The sequence below is a fragment of the Gossypium hirsutum genome, chromosome D07, assembly GCF_007990345.1.
Source record: "Gossypium hirsutum isolate 1008001.06 chromosome D07, Gossypium_hirsutum_v2.1, whole genome shotgun sequence".
NCBI lineage: Eukaryota > Viridiplantae > Streptophyta > Magnoliopsida > Malvales > Malvaceae > Gossypium > Gossypium hirsutum.
Window position 1 is genome coordinate 54,628,044 of NC_053443.1, and position 20,858 is coordinate 54,648,901.

The window sequence follows — 20,858 nt, forward strand, 5'->3', positions numbered from 1 at the left end:
GATGAAGCTTTCTGGTTAAACTTGTTGAGGATATTACCATCCATTTTTAGTTTATTTACGAGTATTACCACTGTTTTATTTTTTTTATTTTTGTCTTTGGGTCTGTGACTGCGCTGGCCGCCGTATGATTGGGCATATTGATTTTGGGTTATTTAAATAATTAAACTTTTTTTACTTAATTAGAAATTTTTAAAATGCATTAAAAACACCTCGATTTTTTTAAAAAATAATTAAGTCTCTATTTTTCTTTTACACTTAATTAGGTATTTAAATGACTAAAATGCATAAAAAAATTCTTTAACCGTTAACTTTAACGGTTGATAGTTAAAACTAACCACCCGTAATTTTTTCAATTAAAATCAATAAAAATTATTAAATTTTAATAAAAAATGTAAGAAATATTTAATTTTTATTAAAAATTTAAAAGATGGTAAAATTTTATAAAAATCATAAAAAAATTTAAAATATATTGAAATATTGAAATATATATTTTTATAAAGTTGTAAAAAATATTAAAAAAATTGTAAAGAAATATAAAATTTGTAAAAGAATTATAAAAATTATCATATCAAAATAAGTATTTTATAATATTTCTATGATTTTTATAGATTTTTATTTTTTATAATTTTTCGCCACATGTCACATTGCGTTGCGATACGTGATGGTTTTAACTAGAAAAAAAAATTAAGAATAGTTAACTTTAACGGTCAACGGTTAAAGTTAATGGTTAAAGAGTCTTTTTGATGATTTTATAATATTTATAAATTTTTACAATTTTTTTATATTTTTATACTATTTTTATATTTTTTTCAAATTTTTAGTAAATTTTAAATATTTTTATATTTTTATTAAAGTTTAATATTTTATAATTTTTATAAAATTTTATTTTTATAAATTTTTTTGTCACATGTGATGTAGTGGTTGTGACACAGGGTGGTTTTAACTAAAAAAAATTAAGAACAGTTAACTTTAACAGTCAACAGTTCAAGTTTACGATCAAATGGTCTTTTTTATGTATTTTGGCAATTGAATGTAAAAAAAAAAGCAGGGGCTTAATTGTTTTTTTTGAAAAAATTTGATGGTCTTTTTTATACATTTTAATAGTTCAAATACTCAATTGAGTGCAAAAAAAAAAGTAATGGCTTAATTATTTTTTTTTATTTTTTGCCTTTTTGATGTATTTTAAAGTTTAAGTACCAATTTGAGTGAAAAAAATAAGAGCTTAATTGCTTTTTTTTTTTAGTTTGAGGGCTTTTTACACTGTCAAACCATATTTTTTCTAAATAAATTTTTTTCGTAAATTTTACATATGATGATTCAATTATAAAAAATTTTCATTTTAGTCACTCAAATATAGATTTTGAGTGATATTTTAGCTAGCCTCTCCCACCAAAATCTCACATGTAATATTTTCTTAATAAAATAAATTTGTTTTAAAAATTCGTTTCCGCTACCCTAAACCAAAGGTGATTTAACTTTTGTTGGGTCAAAAAACTGATTCAATTCACAGAGGGAAACTACAGGCATAGTAGTTTAACCAAACCAATCTGAAAAACAAGAAGAAGAAGATCGAAGGAAGAGAGCAAATCATTTAGCCATTGATTTCGTTGACTCTTCCGTTGAGTTGCAATGGATGTTGATGACAGACTCGGACATGGCTGCAACCGCTCAACAGCTGATGAAGATAACAATAGTATCAGCAGCAGCAATGGCAATAAGAAGGACAAGAAAATCAAAGCGAAGATGATGAAAGACGGGAGATTCTTCAAACAAAATCAATATGAGATAACTAGAGCAAAGATTGAAGAATGGTTCCATCTTCATTAGTTCAACAAAATCAATATGGTTAAATGATTTGCTCTCTTCCTTCGATCTTCTTGTTAGTTGTTTTTCTGTTTGGTATGGTTAAACTACTGTGCCGGTAGTTTCCCCATGTGAAGCGAAGAAGTTTCTCGACCAAGCAAGAGAGAAGATAAATAAAAAAAAAAAAGCAAAACAATACAAATAGAAGTTGACAATATATTAAATTATTGAAAAAGAGATACAAATGACGTGACGTCTCTATTTCATACAATCATTTTTCATAACAGGAAACAAAGAAATAAAAACAAAAGCTGACATGGGAATTTTAAAATGATTTTATTATTAATTGAAAATTTCAAATCAGATTTTCGTTTTTCATTTTAACGGGAGCGGCATAACATGAGTGCTTAAATTATAATTTTTTTAATTAAATGCTTAAAATAAAAACTTTTAATAATTAAATGGTCATCTGTATGATTTACCCTAAAAATTATTAAATATTTACTCATATTTATATTATTTTACCTTTCATATTATATCTTTTATTTCATTTCAAATATTCATTCAAAAATTTCTTTAGCTATATAATCTATCTATCTATACTATATTTATATGAAATTAAAAAAATATCAAAGATTTCTTTAGTACGACACATTTGTCTTTTCATACTTTTATATCATCTTTAAATAAAATAATTAAAAATTACTCATTTAAGGATATTTATATTAAATTATAAAATTTTTACCACTCCGGCTATATTCATTATTAAATAATTTTTAAAAAAATATATATTTTTATCTATACTATAATTAAGCATTTTACTGAGTTGGTGTCATTCTTAGTCGGATCACCAACTCAGTTACTTATCTACTTTATATCTATATATTATATCTAAGTATTTCATTGAGTTGGTGTCACACTTAACCGGGTCACCAACTCAATTATAAAATTACAGAAATATCTCTTCTTTTAAATTATAATTAATATTATTATGATGATATTTTGTTTCTTTTTTCTTTTTATATTATCTTTAAATCAAACAATTAAGAAATACATGTTAAAGAATCAAATATGTGTTCAATAATATTAAATTATAAAATTGTTACCTCTCCACCTATATTTATTATAAATTTTAAAAAATCTTACCTTAATTATTAAAAAAACTTAATCTTACAATTTATTGCATCTATTTCAATATTTGATCAAAAATTTTATTCTTAAAAATTGTATATATTTCCTCTCTTATATAATACAAAACCCTAAAGAAAATGGGTTATGTCTTTTTTTCACTTTTTTTTTCTAAAACATCAAACTAAATTTTAAAAAAAAAAGTATTTGTGAGTTTTGAAGAAATTTCTTTCTAGCATTAATTACTTGTAAAAAATAATAAAAAAATTATTATATTTAACTACATTAAATAATTTGATTTTACTCTTACTGTTTTACCCTAAAAGGTCATGCATGATTCTGGTTTAGATTAGGTATTATCCATTGATATATTAATTATTAATAAAACAAATCTTTATCTAAGTTTGATTGTTGTGAAGACTGAGTAATGTTGCATGAAACTTAAATTGCATTTCCTTAATATTCAATGCAAAGCCAGTAGATTAGAGATTTAAGTATTATTCAACAACTATTTTCTGTCAATGCAATAACATATGCCACTTCATATACTTCAAATTGGCATATTTTGGAAAGGGATAATGTCATAAATGATGGATGTAGTTTAACCAAATATTGAATGGTGTATTTCTATTTTTAAAATGTTTATTTTAGTATTTAAAAGTATATGTCTATGTATTATTATAATACTTGGATTTAATATTATTAATACATGGCAAGATAATCAAATCTTGACACGTAGAATTTGAACCCATATAAATAATTCAATATGTCAATAATAATTTGTGGCATTTAAGATATTAAAAAACAGAGCTTGTTATGAAAATTTTGGAAATCTGAGTTTTTCATTAAAAAATTTGGATGGAGGACTTCTCTCCCTCGATTGCTAGTAATGATTGGCCTGGTTTCGCATTAGAGAAGGAAGTTGAAAGGGTCACTGAGAAGGTTTATAATAAAGAGGGTGTTGATGTTCAGGAGGTAGCTGGGAGTGATGATGTTTCGGTTATGTAGGTTGATGGAGAGCAGGGAATGCGGAAGGTTTCTTTTCGTGATAAGTTGTTGGAAAGTACGAAAGGCAGAGATGATGGATTTGTTGATTTGGTTTAGGAGGAAATCTCGCTCGAGGAAAGAGATGTTAAAGTGTCTCTAACTAGTGATTAACTTTCCTAATCAGGTCTATAACATTATTAACAGTAGCATGACTTCTACTGCGGTGGTACATCTCTTGGGGAAAAGTATTGGGTTTCATGCTTTGCAAGGGAGAATTCAATCTTTGTGGATCCCAAAAGGAGAATTTTAGTTGATCGGTCTTGATAATGGCTATCTTTTAGTTAAATTCCACAATAAGGATGATTTTGATAAGGTTCTTATGGGTGGTCCATGGGTGATTTATGGACATTATTTCACAGTTCAACCTTGGAGTAAGAGTTTTTCTACTAAAGATCAACATCCTTCTAAAGTCCTAGTTTGGGTCTGATTACTGGGATTTTCTTTTAGGTATTATACTAAGTGTTTGCTTTGTGTTATCACTAATGTCCTAAGAGTAGTGGTAAAAGTTGACTACAACACCATGTTTGGAAAAGGAGGGCGTTTCCTCACATAGTTGTAGTGGTGGATTTACCGAAACCTCTCATTTATTGTGTTTTTATCGATGGAAGATACAAGTGGTGGAATATGAAAGTCTTCTAGTCATATGTTATAAGTGTGGTTGATATGGTCATTTAATGGAAGGTTGCCAAAAAAACCTTTCGGTGCCCATTAACCCACAAGTGGTGGTAAACAAATATGACAGTGCAACAAGGCAACATGAAAACACCATTACTCCACCGTCATATGGTCCTTGGATACAAGTGCCTAATCGAATAAGGAAAATGAACAAATAACGCGGGGAGGGTATGCAAGGAAAGTCAAGAAATGTGGAAACCAGAAATCAATCTTCTCGATTTGGTCTTGTGGTGCAAAATAAAGAAGATTCATTAGGAAATAAAAGTAAGCCTACAAAGACATCTTCTTATGCAACTATGTCAAACATTGTTGGAAAGGAAAAGAAAGTGGGTATGGTGCATTTTAGGAAAGAGAACATAAGGCCCAATTTGTTAAAAGAGAACTAGTTAATGAGCTTTTTGTAATAAGTGGACAGAATGTTTATATTGGATCGACTAAGCAAACTAATTAGAAGTCCATTATAATAAAAATAAAATCTAGCATTCCAAAAAATAAGCACAAGGTAGGCTCAATTGTTGAAGGAAGGACTGATGCGGTTATAAGGGATAAAACTCACATGTTTCCAAATAGCATGGATTTCAAAATGTCATACAAGTCAAATCTTTCAAAGGAGAAGAGCTATTTCCATGCAAGAGGTGATGAAGAATGGATTAAATATTCGTAAAAAGGCAGAGATTAAGCTTTCGTTGCAACCTATTCTTGTAGGTTGGTTAACATTCCTATCCTAACAGTTAGAAGTAAAGGAGAATGATCAATGCAGTTCAAGTGAAGCAAAGGAGGTCAATGAGACACCTGAGGAAGCGAATATAGCCTTGATTTGAGATAAGTTGTTATCTATTTATTCTATTTTATTTCTCATGATTAATCTCTACTTTTGGATTTGTCAAGGGGTAGCTAGCTCTAAATTCTTTAAATTTTTAAGAATTTATGTGTCATTATAGATTGAATTCGGTTACTCTCTTCGAAACCAAAATTAGTGATGCGAAGGCGGACCATTTTTATTTTGAAATTGGTTTCTTTTTCGTTTAGAGCGGAAGTAAGTGGGTTTTCAGGTGGGATTTGGCTCTTATAGAATGATGATATACGAGTTAACATTTTGGAAATGGATACTTAGTTTGTTCTTGTTTCTATTAGTACCAATTTGATTTCAATAACGAGTTGTTATACAACTATCTATGCTAGTCCTAATGCTTCCAAAATGAGCCATCTTTGGAGGCACCTCCCTAATCTTTTACCGAGCAGTAATGATCTTTGGTTACTTGGTAGGGATTTGAATTGTATTTGTTCGACAAAGGATCAACATGGAAGGGCAAGTAATGGTTATGAAGTTAGTCAATTATTCAACCAAACTAACATTAGACTTATTGGGGCCAAGGGGATTTGTATCAGAGGTTAGATAGGTTTCTCTACAACAATAATTGGCTTACTTCTTTTCCAAATATTGTAGTGTCTCATTTGTCGTATATTGGATCATACCATCGGTCTCTTCTTTGTCAGGTGATAATGAATGCCCATTTTAACAAGTCTCGTCCATTTCGTTTCTTAGCAGCTTGGCAGTCTCACTTGGATTTCGGGGTTTTCCTAAAGGGTGTTTGGAAGTCTAATGTTAGTTTGGTTGAGAATATTAATAAGTTTATCGAAGTAGTAAAAGATTGGAACCAATAAGTCTTTAGCCATATTGGTAGAAGGAAATCAAGACTATTGGCACGAATCACAACTATCAAAAAGGTGCTTGATCATTTTGACTCTAACTTTCTAAAAGATTTTGAGAAGTAATTGAAAGATGAGTTGAACATTATTTTAGCCCAAGTGGAAAGTTTTTGATACTAGTGGTTGAAAAGTAAATAGGTTGTGGATGGGGACAGAAAGATGAGGTTCTTTCATCTTGGAACCATAAAGAGGAGACGAGCCAACTACATTCTTAAACTTTAGTTGGAGAATAATGAAGAGTGTGATGACCAATCCTTATTGCAATGCCATGCCCAGTCTTTCCTTTAGAATTTATTTAGTAAAGATGAATTTAAGTTTTCAAGATACAATGTGGGAATTTTTTACCAACTTTGATGCCTCGATCCTAGTTACCTTAGAGGCTCTTGTTGTAAAAGATTAAGGGCACAGAGTCATTATGGAAATGCAACCGTTTGAAGCTCTTGGTGTCGATGGTATTCTAGCCTTATGGGATTGTGTTGGTGGTTCTGTAGTGAATTTGTACAGCAAGCCATCTTTGAAGGTGGTCTTCCAGATTGGGTAAATAAGACTATTCTTATTCTCATTCTGAAGCCTGAAAGCCCATATATGATTAAATATTTTAGACCGATAAGTCTTTGCACAATTTTATACAAAATCATAACAAAGATTATTGTGAACTTTGTTAAGCCATTTTGCTTAGTTAGAAACATCAAAATTAAATAAGTTTTGTACTGGGGCATTATACAACCGACAATATCATAGTGGTGTAAGAGATTATTCATTCTATCATGAAAAAAATTGTTAAAAGAGGATGGATGACAATTAAGATTTATTTAAAAAAAAGCGCATGATAGATTGGATTGGAACTTTATTGATGTCTTCGGATTTAATGCACTTAGTGTAGTGATATTGTCAAATGTACTTGTAATTTTCAAATAAACTGGATTTATAAAATTCCATCATTCTCATTAATATCTTTTGTATAATGTCCTCAAATGGTTTTTGCATGCAAAGTCAAGTGTAAGCAAATATTAGCTCACTGATTATCTAATGTTTAACTAATATTAAGTTGAATTATGTGGTTGGATCATAATGCAAGAAGACTTATATTAGTAGATAATCTAAATGTTCCATAATCTAATCGAAATTGAGCAAGTCGATTAAAAGGTTATTATGTCGTCTATCAAGTTTGAACATAAGATACCTTATATTGGGTATTGGAGTGGATAACTCCTAGAAGATAGAGATATACAAGTGATAATTTGGACTAAAAATACATTAAACAAGATCCAAATAGAATAAATCCTAGATTCGTTTATGGATTTATTTGTTGTGGCATTCATAGTGTGGCTATCCGTTTATAGAAGATTATGTGTGCATGAATCATATACTTTGACGTATTAAAAGCCAGGGTTCAATTAGTGATAGAGGTGAAAGTTAGTACGTTGGGCATATGAATTCTGTACGATATAACTTCACTTACAATAGCAGAATTCTTATAACCCAATAAAGGTAAATGATATCTTTCCGTCTACATTACATGATAAATGAAAAAGTAACATAACCATGGGTAATTTGTCTAAAAACGACTAATTTAATTTTAGTAATTAGTTTTTTAATGAAAAAAATGTAATGTATATCATGAGATAAAATAGGATCATATTGGATAAGTGGATTTATCCAGAAGAGATTAAGGGTATCTTATGTAACACCCCTAACTCATGTCCGTCGCTAGAACAGGTTTACGGAGCATTACCAGAATTTACAGATTAAATACAGACATTTCATACCATTTCTAATTCATATCAGAAATTAATCATAATCAATCATAACGTCCCTAATAAGAGCCCTCAAGTCCCAAAATATACATTAGAAATAAGTCAGGACTAAATTGGGTACTTAGAGAATTTTTCACAAAACTTCAAAATTTTTCCTAGGTGCAGGAGACACACACTCGTGTGGTCAGGCCGTGTGAGACATGTCCATGTCTCAAGCCCTGTGGGAATTCGAAATAGGCCACATGGCTGTGTCCCAGCCCGTGTTCTTACCCGTGTAACTCTAAGACTTAGGTCACACAGCCAAGTCACACGCCTATGTACTAGGTCGTGTGAACATCATTAAATAGGTGCAAGGGTCACACGGCCAAGCAACACGCCCATGTGCCAGGCCGTGTGATCAATTCTGAGCATTCTGTTTTGAAATTTTAAAGATGCATGGGACACACGGCCAAACCACACGCCCATGAGCTAGGCCTTGTGTCACACACGGTTGAGACATACGTTCGTGTGGACAAAATAAGGCCATTTCCAAGCCATATTTCTCACCCAATTTTGACATCAACCTATCACAACAAATTGCACATTTACATACCATATCAAAGCACTCAAAACATGCTAAAATCATGTCTGAAACATGACATATTACCACATACAACCAATGTGCTTTTAAGCACCTCAAGTGACAATTTATCATTATATCGTTCTATTACTCATATTTACCTAGGTACCAAATGCATATATGCATAATCAACTCATTTTTCAAGCATGATAAATCTACTATATATAGCCAAACATATTCCTCATAAGCCATTCCAATGGCTATTTACAACCATAACATTTATATGCCAACATTGGCCAAGTTAGCTTATACATGCCATTACAACCAAAATTAGTTTTATATTTGTACTGAAATGGGCCGGTGGATAGTGTGAGTGATCTCCGCCAAGCTTCCAACCCAACGAGCTTTCAAATTTACTATAAAACAGAGGAAATAAAGTAGAGTAAACTTTTAATGCTTAGTAAGTTCGTATAACGGAAAATTTAACTTACTATTAAATTACATTTTAAGTTAGCATGCAAAATTCATCTAAAGAAATTTGACAATTTGCTTAAACACATATAACTCAAGAAGTAAGTTAGTTGTGTACTTCATGTGAATATCAAGAAACAGGGATGAGCTCATCACGTAACAATTTTCATTACATATGTTTTCCACATTATATGTTCATATAACATATACATTTCATCTCAAGTTCAAATTATTCCATGTCGAAACTTTGCCCGTTAAATTTATTTGAAATACCGATGGATACACAGGCAGTACACTTAAAGTGTACAAAACTGTAATCCGTCAATTCATATTCGGGAATGCTCATATGAGCACTTAAATGGGAAGCTCTCTTTCGAGCCATATAACAAGAAGCTCATGTGAGTCATGTAACGGGAAGCTTATCTGGGTTATATAACAGGAAGCTCATAAGAGCCATAATTAGGAAGCTCGTGCGAGCCAATAACAGGTAGCTCCGAAGAGCCATTAATCAGGAAGTTCCGGATAGTCATATATCGAAAATTTCAAGCGAGCCATATCGGGAAACTCCAGAGAGCCATTAATCAAGAAGCTCACAAAGAGCCTTTAATCAGGAAGCTCACGAAGAGCCATATATCAGGATGCTCATAAGAGCTACGATGTGTCCACAACACGTGCAGGATCACAATCAATCGGGATGCTCCGAAAAGCTATTAACGGAAAGCTCGTAAGAACCATATAACGGGAAGCTTGAGAGGGCTAATAACGGGACGCTCTTTCGAGCTGTGTTGTGTCCGCAACATATGCAGGACCACAACCAATTCGGAAACCCTGTATTCATCGAAATTTCATTTATTCAAACGGAACTTATAATTTATCAGGCTTTGTCAGATATGTAATCGATTTCATATAAATAGCAATTTCACAATTCACAGATACAACATTCAATTCAAACATATAAATATACACAATTTAGTTACACGAACTTACCTTGGCAAATGTTCGTTGATTTGTTGTCTACTAATCCGACACTTTCTCTTTTCCTCGATCTAATTCCTTATTTTGTCTATCCGGATCTATACGAGTAAATTTAACTCAATTTAATACAGTTCATATTCAGTTGAATTCAGTTTACATCTTAGGTGAAATTACCATTTTGCCTCAATTCTTTTATTTAATTATGATTTCGTCCCCAGGCTCGAAAAATGAAATTCAGGCAATTTAATCATTATTCCAAGCCTAGCAAATTTTTACATATCACAAAAGCAGCCCATTTATTTCATAAAATTTAGAATTTTCCATGAATTTCACAACTTTTCAATTTAGTCCATAAATCATAATTTCATCAAATTTTCCTTTACAAAAGTTGTTTATCTATCAACAACCTTTCATTTTCTACCATAAACATCAAAATTCCAGCATACTCATCCATGGGAAAATTTTAATACTTTGATAAGTTTGCAAATTAACCCCCGATATAGCTAGATTAATTTATTACGATCTCGAAAATATAAAAAATTATTAAAAACGGGACAAGAATGCTTACCTAATTAGGCCAAATAAGTTTCTCTTTCTTTAATTCTCCATGGTTAAGGTTTCCATCTTTTTAATTTGTGAAAGATGATGAAATAAGATGATATTAGATTTTTATCATCTTTAATTATTTCTATTTCCAATTTAGTCATTTTCTTTATTTAATTTTCCATTGATGAATCATCATACTTATCTACTAACTCCTCTTAATGGTCTATTTTCCATATAAGGACCTCAAATTTTGAATTTCATAGCTATTTGGTATCTATAGCTATTAGAACTCAACTTTTGCATTTTATGCAATTTGGTCCTTTCTATTAAATTAAACATGTATTTGGTAAAATTTTCTTAACGAAATTTTCATATGAAATTTCTATCATAATGCAGACCATGCAATAATATTAAAATAATTTTCCTTTCGGACTCAGATCTGTGGTCCCGAAACCACTGAAAACGAGATGTTACATCCTATGAGGGTAATACATATATGACAAGGTATTGGACAAACACTTCATAAGTCTTTTTCATAATGTTATATAATAAAGGAGAGTTCAGTCATGGTACTTTAGTGAAATTACCTTATGACTAAATATTGTTGTAATTAATAGATGAATAGTCAAAACTTAATTACAACTTATTTTAGCCCTAATTATATATGTCCAATCGATCACTCCGCTAGCTCGGTATGACTCTGAATAGTTTGCAATTGATTTGATGTGTTGGATGAATGAAAACAAATAATTAGAGAAATAGGTTACATGTATCACTATTTGTGGTTAATACATTTTCTCGCCATATGCAAGAGATTATTTGGAAATTAAATTAATGGTATATAAATAATATTTTAGGGAATATAAAAATAGTTGTGAGGTCGATAAAATTATATGAGTTAGTTTAAAGACCAGATAACATATATAATTAATACTTAATATGAAAAACTAACCTGGAGGCTCATCTACATAGTAAGGGGTGGCAACCATAGTATTTAATGTTCATAGGGAGTTGCCTCCACCCCATGTATTCCTAATAGGGAGTATATGTTATTTTTCTATTAAAATAATTACTTGTTGTTCAACTGAGACTCTTGTACTTTTCTCTATATAGAGAGATCATTGGCTAGGTCAAACAGACACCTCTTTAGTTTCGATACTCTTTCAAATCTAGTCTGATTTATTTTTCCAAAAAAATACTATATTTTGAGAGAGTTCGTCTTTTGGTTTCTATCCTTTGAGAAAAATAATATTCCACTAAATATTAATGAGGTTTTCATTCTCTATAATCAGTTTGTGAAATTAGAGCCCACACTCTAAGCAGATCGGAGTTCAATTTGTTGAGTATGTTCTCCTATTATGGTTTTGTTCAAAAAATTTTCAAATGGGGAGATTGTTGAGGCAATTTTTTGAGCAATTCCAAATATTAGATCAATTAGTGTTTGACACTACCTGCTCAAAAAACTTGCCATGTTTAAGTTGGCAAATTTTGGCAACAAAAATCCTTGGGCTTTGATTCTAGTTGATACTTTAGATGACAACCAACCTATCCTTAATATCCAAACTTCGTATCTTGGAGATTGGTTTGGATTTGGATCGAAGCAATCAACTTCCCAAATTTGGTGGATTAGATTGGGTTGAATTGGGTGAAAGTTGGAAGTATATCCGAGAAATTCAACACTTATCTTGAGTTAATTGAAGATATTGTTTATACTTATTGTCTTGCTTGTTTTATGGGAAAATTGATTGTAATTGATATAGTATGTTAGCAAGTCTTGGTTCCTTATAAATTGTGGAGACTTGTATAGGTAATGTATTGAACTGACAACACTTATTCTTGTTCATTGAGGAACGTTTATTTTGAGTACATTGAGTGAAAATCAAGTGAGTTACTTGGTCAATGTCCTAAGTTTTCAAGGGGAAAACTTAGAATAGAGTTGTTTAGATATTAGGTACAAAAGTGAGGAGTTTAATCTAGGGAGTGTTAGAGGTTTTAACTTGTTGTATATGTTGCTAAGATAGTGAATTGTTTCTCTGGGCAAGGCCTCGCAGATATAGGGAAATTGAACTGCATAAACATATTGAGTCTTCATTGTTTTTCTACCTTATTCATACTCAATGTCTGAAGCAGCTGGTATTGGTCACTAGCACTGCTCTTATTGTGCTTTCAAATATTGATTTTGGAACTAACACTTTCCTGAGTAAATAAAAGAAAAAATGACGAATTTGCTTTCATATGACCTTATTGTTCAACTTGAATTTTCATTTTAAGAATTATAAAAAAAAATTAGCAAGAGAAGATGGTTTAATAAGGTTGGAGCTTTACAATCAATAATAGAACAACAAAGTAATACATATAGATGTCAAAAGGAAAAAAAATGGCGGTTTTTGGTGCAAGCGATGAGGAAGACTGAATAGAAGTAAAAGATTGTTTTAATTTTTTTAAAATAAATTCATCTAGTGACCAAAAATCATTAAGTCCAACTACTTTTTAAGTTCATAAATTGAAAAGTGCAAACATTACTTTGGAGTTCTTCGTTTTTAAAATGACTTTTATCAATAAATATTATTTATTATAGAACCAATAGCTCAACTAGTTAAACTGAAAATTGAGGTCTGATTGATCTGATTATCGATCTGGTTTTAAATTTTTGGGTTTACATGTATTTGAATAAGGGTCAATTTAATTAAAGTTATAAACCCTTGTTTTTAACTTTTTCAATTTTACAAAAATAATTTTAAAACTTTTTGTTATTTATGCTTTTCACATATTTTCATGTTCATTTTACAAAAAATATTTTTAAAAATTTCAACCAAACGTTTTCTTTAATGTTTTCCATTTTCTAAAAGAAAAAAACAAAAATGACATCTATTTTCTAAAACCAAACACAATTTTTCTTTGTCAAGATTTCTTTTCTAAGGCACTTTTTAAATTTGTCTAATAAACAATTATTATTGATATGGATTATACTTGTTGATGGGCTAAAGAGCATAGAGATGTGAGAGACGATTCACTAAGTGGACCAAGAGTTGAAAGCATCAATTTTCAAACTAGACCGATTATTGAATAAGTTAGCTAAGGTTCCAAATCGGACCGTCAATCTAATTTTAATTAAATAAAGTATTAAAAATCACAGAAAATTAAGAAAAAAACTTATAAAATTCTGTTCAACTGATTTTCTATCTCAATTCCACTAGTTCAAAGTAATTCGCAGTCCAACTAGTTCAATTCCTTTGTTCGGATCATATATCAATCGATTTCCTGTCCAACTAGTTCAATAGGTAAGTTTGGTCGAATTCTAATAACTACGACTGTATGGAGGTTTTTTTGGAGGTCCAGGGGTTGAAAAAGGGATGAGAGTGGAGAGTGTGATTAGTTGGCCCCTTGGTTGTGTTTCAAAAAGGTATTTAAGGGAGGTTCTTATAGGCTACATGTCCTTTTCTAATTTACGGACTGTTACTAAATATCTATCAGCATAAGTCTCTTTTGTTAGATCGATGACGATAATGTAATTTAATGGCAGTTTCGTTTGAATCGAATTGGCTTGTTGGACTAGTAGGACTGAGAATCGACCGAAGTACCGATATAAAGAATGGCTTTAAACTGGTTAGATCGAGAACTGATACAAATAGTTGAACTAGCTAAAAATTCGATTGAAATGGCAATTGAACCAATTTTTTTTTGTATTTTAATAACTTTTTAATCGGACTAATTGAACCAACTAATTTAACCACCGATCTAATTTAAAAAACATTTCTTTCTGTTGGATTGCTAGACATGTAAGTGACAAATAGCAGTAATCTTATCGGACGAAATAAAGTTTCCCTTATCATATTCAAACCTAATGAAGAGTTAAAGTATTTGGAGGGGTACATTTTTATAGTTAATGAGGTTTGATTGGCAAAAAAGGCATATTATGAACCAGAAAAAGCCTAACTTCATGACAAAGCCAACCCAACAACCCTCTTTTGGACAAAACTTAAGAAAATGATTTCTTTTTTGGTCTGCTTCCACTTTCATCTCATCATGTTTCCAATCCAACCCTAACACTTTACGAACTAATCAATTCAGTTTCGTTAATTTGGGTTTAACTCTATAATAAGGCTGAAAATGACTTCTGGTTTGCTTCTTTCAAGTCTGTCCTGTCCAATTTGCTGGAAAGATCAAATAAAATAAAACCACTTTGTTTTCTTGTTTTAATTATATTTTTATATTTTCCAAAATTAAATTAATTATAAATCTTGCGAGGTGTCTGCACTAGACCTGATCATGGGTTGTATTAATGCAAAATTTTATGTTCGGTCTCGGTCCGGCCTGAAAAATGGGTCTAAAATTTTGTTCAAACTCGGTCTAGATAAAAAATGTTAAACCTGAGCTTGGCCGGTTTTAATATAAAAACAAATTTAAAAAATATAATATGTCAAATACACTAAAAATATTTAAAAAATAGGAGCAAAATTAATAATAAAACACTAAGATAATTGCAACTTAGCTAGCAAATGTCACTAAAATAGTAACAAAATTAATAATAAAATAAGAGTTATACAATTTCCAAACAATAACAATAAAAAATAGCAATATAATAGAAAAATGGCAACAAAACAACATCGAAATAGTAGAAAACAACAGTAAAAAAATTTAGGCAAATTTGGGATGAGTCGAGCCTGGCCCAGGCCTAAAAGATCTTACTCGGGCGTTCTTTTTTGTCTAAGCTCATTTTTTAGGTCTATATTTTTGTCTTAATCCTCTTATTTTTTTGGACGGGCCTTCGAGGTTGGGCAAGTGACCTAGACCATGATTAAGTCTAGTTGGCATTGTCCAATTGAATTGAACTTGACTTTTTTCTTATACTTATATTTAAAATCCCAAATAAGGTATATACAAAGAAATAAATGGGTGTAATAGTAGAGCATATTGTATTCTTAAAAGGAGGATCTAAGTTCGAACCTTAGAGAAGATATTATTAAGAGAGACGGCCATGAATCCTGAATATGAATCATAAAATGAATATAAAAAATAAATTAAAAAATGAAATGAAAAAGGAGAAGATTAAAGGAAGAAAATTCCTATCCTGGTTGAGACGTTAGTTAGTAAAATGGGGAATCCATCCAACGCTCAAAGATGGAACGTCTCCATCACTTTTTCTTTTTTAGTTTTAAAAAATTATTAATAAGCTTTCTGCAAACCGCGTGGATTCCGTAAAATCTATATGGGCCTAAGGCCTTTGTGGGCTTAATGTTCCACAAACCCTTTTAACCTATATTCATAATTGAATTTGAATTAAATTTTGTTATCAGATCTTATATTTTATATAATTTTTGAATTCAGTATTTTTATTTTAATTTTATTCATTTTAGTTTTTATATTTTTCGAATTTTGAAATGTTATTTGGTTAAATTATATCATTAGTCCTATATTATGAGTAAAGTTATAGATGTAGTCTACGTTCACCAATCGGATCGTTCTTAGTGATTATATTTTTTTAATTCAAAATTTCAGTTTTAATGCAAACACAACCTTTAAATCTATTAATTGATTTTTGACACATCAAATTTTAAAAATAACAATACTTAACTTAATGAATTTAATAGTTATCATTTGATTAGGACTAAAATTCTTAAATTCTAAAAGTATAGGGACTGAAATAACTAAATTAAAATACAGATGCTAAATCCACAACTTACACAAAGTACATGATCTAATAGCAAAATTTAACTGTAAATTTAGATATGTAATATATTTAAATAATTATTGTAATTAATACATTCCACTATATTGAATATAAGTGTGATTATTTGTTCTAATTCTTATGAAAAGAGTTGAGAATTATGGGAATTAGGCAAGTAAATTAGCCATGCTGTCTTTTAAACTTTTTTTTATTCCTTTTTATGTAACTGTATAGATGGGGTTTGTACTACAAATTAAGATATAATTACACTTCGAGTTAATTGCATTAAAGATTCTTAAATTATGATTCTTATTTTAATTTAGTCCTTAAATTTCAAAATAACTTTAATTACATCTCTAAACTATTAAGGTTATGTCAAATATGTACTTTTATTACTAAAATTGTTAATTTAACTGTTAAATAACACGCCATGAAATAATTTAAAATGAAAAATTTAAGAAAAAATGGATGTTGTAAAAATATTAATTTTGAGGTTTTCGAAGCTTTGACAAAAGTTATGCAACAACGTTTTTTTTTCGATTTATTTTTTATTTTAAATTTAGCTATACAAGCACCTCATTGATATAACATCGATACTTTATGGATGTAATTAGAATGTTTTGGAATTTTAAGAAAAACCAATTTAAAACGAAGGTCATTAGAATTGCTTGTAATCACTTTTATGGTATTACTAAATTTCAAGTAGAATTAGACTTAATATTATTAAAAGTGACATGGAAGGAAATACGAATGTCTCAAAATTTATATAATACGAAATAATAATTTATATAAGCTAGAACTTACCTTAAATACACATTAAGATGTAAAATAGACACAAATACACTACTTCTCCATAGAAGATAGATATATAGAAGATGATATCCTAATATAATATATATAGAAGGTACTATACTAGATAGATAGATAGATAGATAGATGATATACTAATATAATTTCAATTATCAGCTCCTTGAATCCATGGCGATAATGGTGCTTAGGTTCATTGGATTCATGTACTGAGTGGATCCTATCATGAACTGCTGAACTATCAATCGATTGGCTCTCTCACTCGGGTGAAAATTGTCCCAGAAGGCGTAGACGTCGCGGTTGGGGCACAGGTTCGACAATCTGGTACATAATCCAAGTCCATTGTAGGGTCCTTGCCCACAACATGCTACCTTTGATGTCACAAAACCTGTACATCAATGCACTTCGTTAGGTCCCATTCATTGAGTCCTTGAGGAGATTTAGAGTTTGCAGAAAATCAAACCAAATCTTTGAGGGTTAGTGATGAAGTCCATGTTCATTGAAAAAGCATTGGCTGAAATGAAGACGGTGGAGCCAAGCTGAGAGTTGAGTTGTTGGATTAACTGGACCAAGAGTGGGTTGAATATGGCTGCTGCTCGTTGAACTTCCGGCACACATTCCCCGTTCCTGCTCCTCATCGCTAACTCCGCTGGGACGCAGCCTAATGGTCCGGTGGTGGTCACCAAGACTCGTCGACCGCCTAATTCGTGCAACCTCTGTGTAATTGTATCGAATTCAAAATAAATTGTTCAAACGTCAAAGCGAAATTCAACATTTTTGTTGACAAGTAACAAATGATAAAAAGAAATTTACTAGGAGGATTTTGCGGTATTCAGAAATGAGATAACGGCAGAAATCCGGGAGAGAAAATTGGCGTGATCTTGCTGAGAAAGGCACCAAGAAATAGTTGTTAACGAAGTCATTGCCGCCAAGTGTTATAAGAACCAGTGCTTGGTTTACTAGCCGCTGTGCCTGTTGTTGTCCGACTATCTTAGTAACTCTTCTCTGGTACTCTTGAAAGTACTCAAATTGCCTGAATATCCTTATTATATTAACCTGAATGAAAAAAATAAAAATAAATAAGAGAAATAATTTTCGGTTGCATTAGTTTATTTAGTTGTCTTACAAACTGAACCCCGGTGTCATTCAAAATTCCGACCCCAGCAGAAGCAAAGTTGGCACCGATGAGTAGTTTTCGGCCCCTGAGGTCAGGGCTCAAGTATGGCAATGTTGGCTCCGATCCAATTTGCTCACCTGAGCACACAATTTTTAAGTGTCAACGCAAAGCAAATTCACGTGACTTTCACAATTGAAAGCTAAGATGCTTACTGATAATGTCAGGGAGGTTTAAGCCATTGGAGAAGCGGCCTGTGGGTCTATGTGTCGGGTAATCGATGCCGTACGGTGGAGAGTCGGCACGGGCAGTGGTGGCTAAGTAGTTATTGTTGCCATTATCAACGAGCGAGTCACCAAAGACAAAGAAAGCACGAGCCTCGGCTAATGGAGTAGGTGAGACTATAGCAATTAGAGTTAAAAGGGTAACGAAAAACCAAGGACTTGACATAATTGGAGAGGCAATGTGGGTCGTTCTTGAACGTCTCTTCTTCTTTTTACACAAGGGTTTATGAGTTTGAATAATTCGGGCGATGAAGCATGGTTTTTATACAGGGTTTTAAGGCATGGGTTTGGCACCTTTTTCTTGCTTTTTAATGGCGAAAGACTTCCTTTCTTTTCATTTGCATGGGGCCAATGGGGTTGGAAATTGAAAAAGTACGTATGGTGAGAAGCGTTGTTGGCAGTTGTTTGGTACTTAGGATCGGTGCATATAGTGAAGTCTACCATAGTGCTAAAGGGTTTTTCAACCTATTCGTTGAGTTGCAATTAGGAGAAATTAGTACTAATTATAAAAATGGATACTAAAAGTTCTTCACAATTTCCTACATTTACGTAATTTTATTTAGAAAGTAATTCATTATAAAATTAATAAATATAAATTAAGTTTAAATTCAATTTAATCACTAAATTATTAGAGATTGTGTGACCCGAATTCCTTCAATAGATATATCGAAACTCCTCTTGTATCATTTATTTTTCAACAGTAGTGAATTTCTCCTTCACTGTCCATGATTTTTTCCCGAAAGGATCTCCACGTAAAATTTGTGTTCTTATTTTTCTTTCTTATTGCTTTGTGATTATTCTACCGTCATTATCGACGTTTATTATAACATAAATTTTAACCTCACTCCTATACTTCGAACAAAAAAGACATGTAAATACAATTTATTTACACAATTTTGCACTATATAGAAGTGCTCATGGGTCGAGCCAGGCTGGGCTCAACTAAAAATTCAGTCTCATTTACTAGGCTCAGCCCGAAAAATAGGCCTAAAATTTTGCCCAAGTCCTACCCAGATAAAAATACTAAAATTCGGGCCGACCCAACCCGCCCGTATTAATTTTTTATATTATTTTTATATAATTTTTAAATATATATAATACATAAAAAATACTAAAAATATCAAAATAAATATTTCCCAACAAATTGAATTAAATGGTTAATGTTTCCTACTTAGGAACATTTGGATATAATGATTTTTGGTAACAAAGCTATGATCCTCTTGAAGTCTTCCCTTAATACAACTGCAACATTCAATTCCAAACGAAAAAGATTTTCCTCTTGAAGTCTTCCCTTAATACAACTGCAACATTCAATTCCAAACAAAAAAGAATTGAAAATGATACAGAAAAAAATATCCCAAATTAAATGAGAGAAAAAATTACAATTTTTTTTATATTTAGCATTCAATTCAATATTAGCGTAGGCCCATTAAGGGATAAATGTTGGTCTCGAGTTTTAAAGCTACTTTATACTTAAAACGATAATCAAACCTTCAACCACTAATTAAGATAAAAAAAACTTTTGACATCTCATCTAACTCTCTGGTTACCGCTACTTCTATAATTAGCTGTTCTCAACCATGTTTAGTGTATTAGTGCTTAGGCTAATTAAGTTAAAAAAATCTCAACTATTGCTATAAAGTATTAAAATAACATAAGGAGCCGACCCTACCTTTAGTGTTGTGAATTAATTTTGGTGTTTTATTTAAGAGCCTCACTGTACAGTAAATTATGAGGTCAACTATCTTTAAGATGATCATATTATTACTTTCCAACTTTTCAGTATATCTCAGCATTCAATTCAATATCTTAATGGGTTTGGATGGACAGTACGTTTAGTTGTAATTAGAGTAAATACAGCGGTAGCAATGAAATTAGATACTGTAGCGATATTATAGCGTAAGACAAAAAGTAAATTAAATGTACCGCACCATACCCTACCGTACCACACTATCCATCCAAACTCACCTTAAATCTTTCGTTTTTAGTACAAAGGGAATTTTCTAATTTGAGAATATCCAAAAAAGGAAAATTACAAATGTTAAGATTTGATGGTTGGATATCATACCTTAATACTAACTGCTTTCGTCAATGGAGATATAATCGATGAAAAACTCATTGTATGCTTCCTTAATGATTTTTTCCCCACTTGTTTCTATGGAGAAAGAAAAATCGTACTATGAAACTGGTTCTTCCACTGGATAGTACTGTTGTGAGATTGTCAATTCACATGCTTGTAATGTTAGTATAATAATATTATAGGGGTTCTGTGTTAAGAATTAGATTATATTTTTTTTTATTTAAAAATGAGTAA

The 20,858-nt window shown here is 31.0% G+C and overlaps 1 protein-coding gene across 2 annotated transcripts; it reads right to left on the reverse strand.

Moving 5' to 3' along the window:
* Nucleotides 1–17,082: 17,082 nt before the first annotated feature.
* LOC121202903 (GDSL esterase/lipase At4g28780) lies at nucleotides 17,083–18,924 on the reverse strand. Of its 2 annotated transcripts, none has more exons than XM_041097917.1 (5): nucleotides 18,476–18,924; nucleotides 18,273–18,400; nucleotides 17,960–18,202; nucleotides 17,610–17,862; nucleotides 17,083–17,534 (listed from the first exon to the last, which is right to left on the reverse strand). In XM_041097917.1, exons 1-5 carry the CDS (start codon nucleotides 18,708–18,710, stop codon nucleotides 17,302–17,304), a joined length of 1,092 nt encoding a protein of 363 aa, XP_040953851.1. In that variant the 5' UTR covers nucleotides 18,711–18,924; the 3' UTR covers nucleotides 17,083–17,301. The 2 variants fall into 2 exon arrangements, with proteins under 2 accessions (XP_040953851.1, XP_016711950.2); XM_016856461.2 differs by having other exon boundaries at nucleotides 18,306–18,400; nucleotides 18,476–18,822.
* Nucleotides 18,925–20,858: the final 1,934 nt, after the last annotated feature.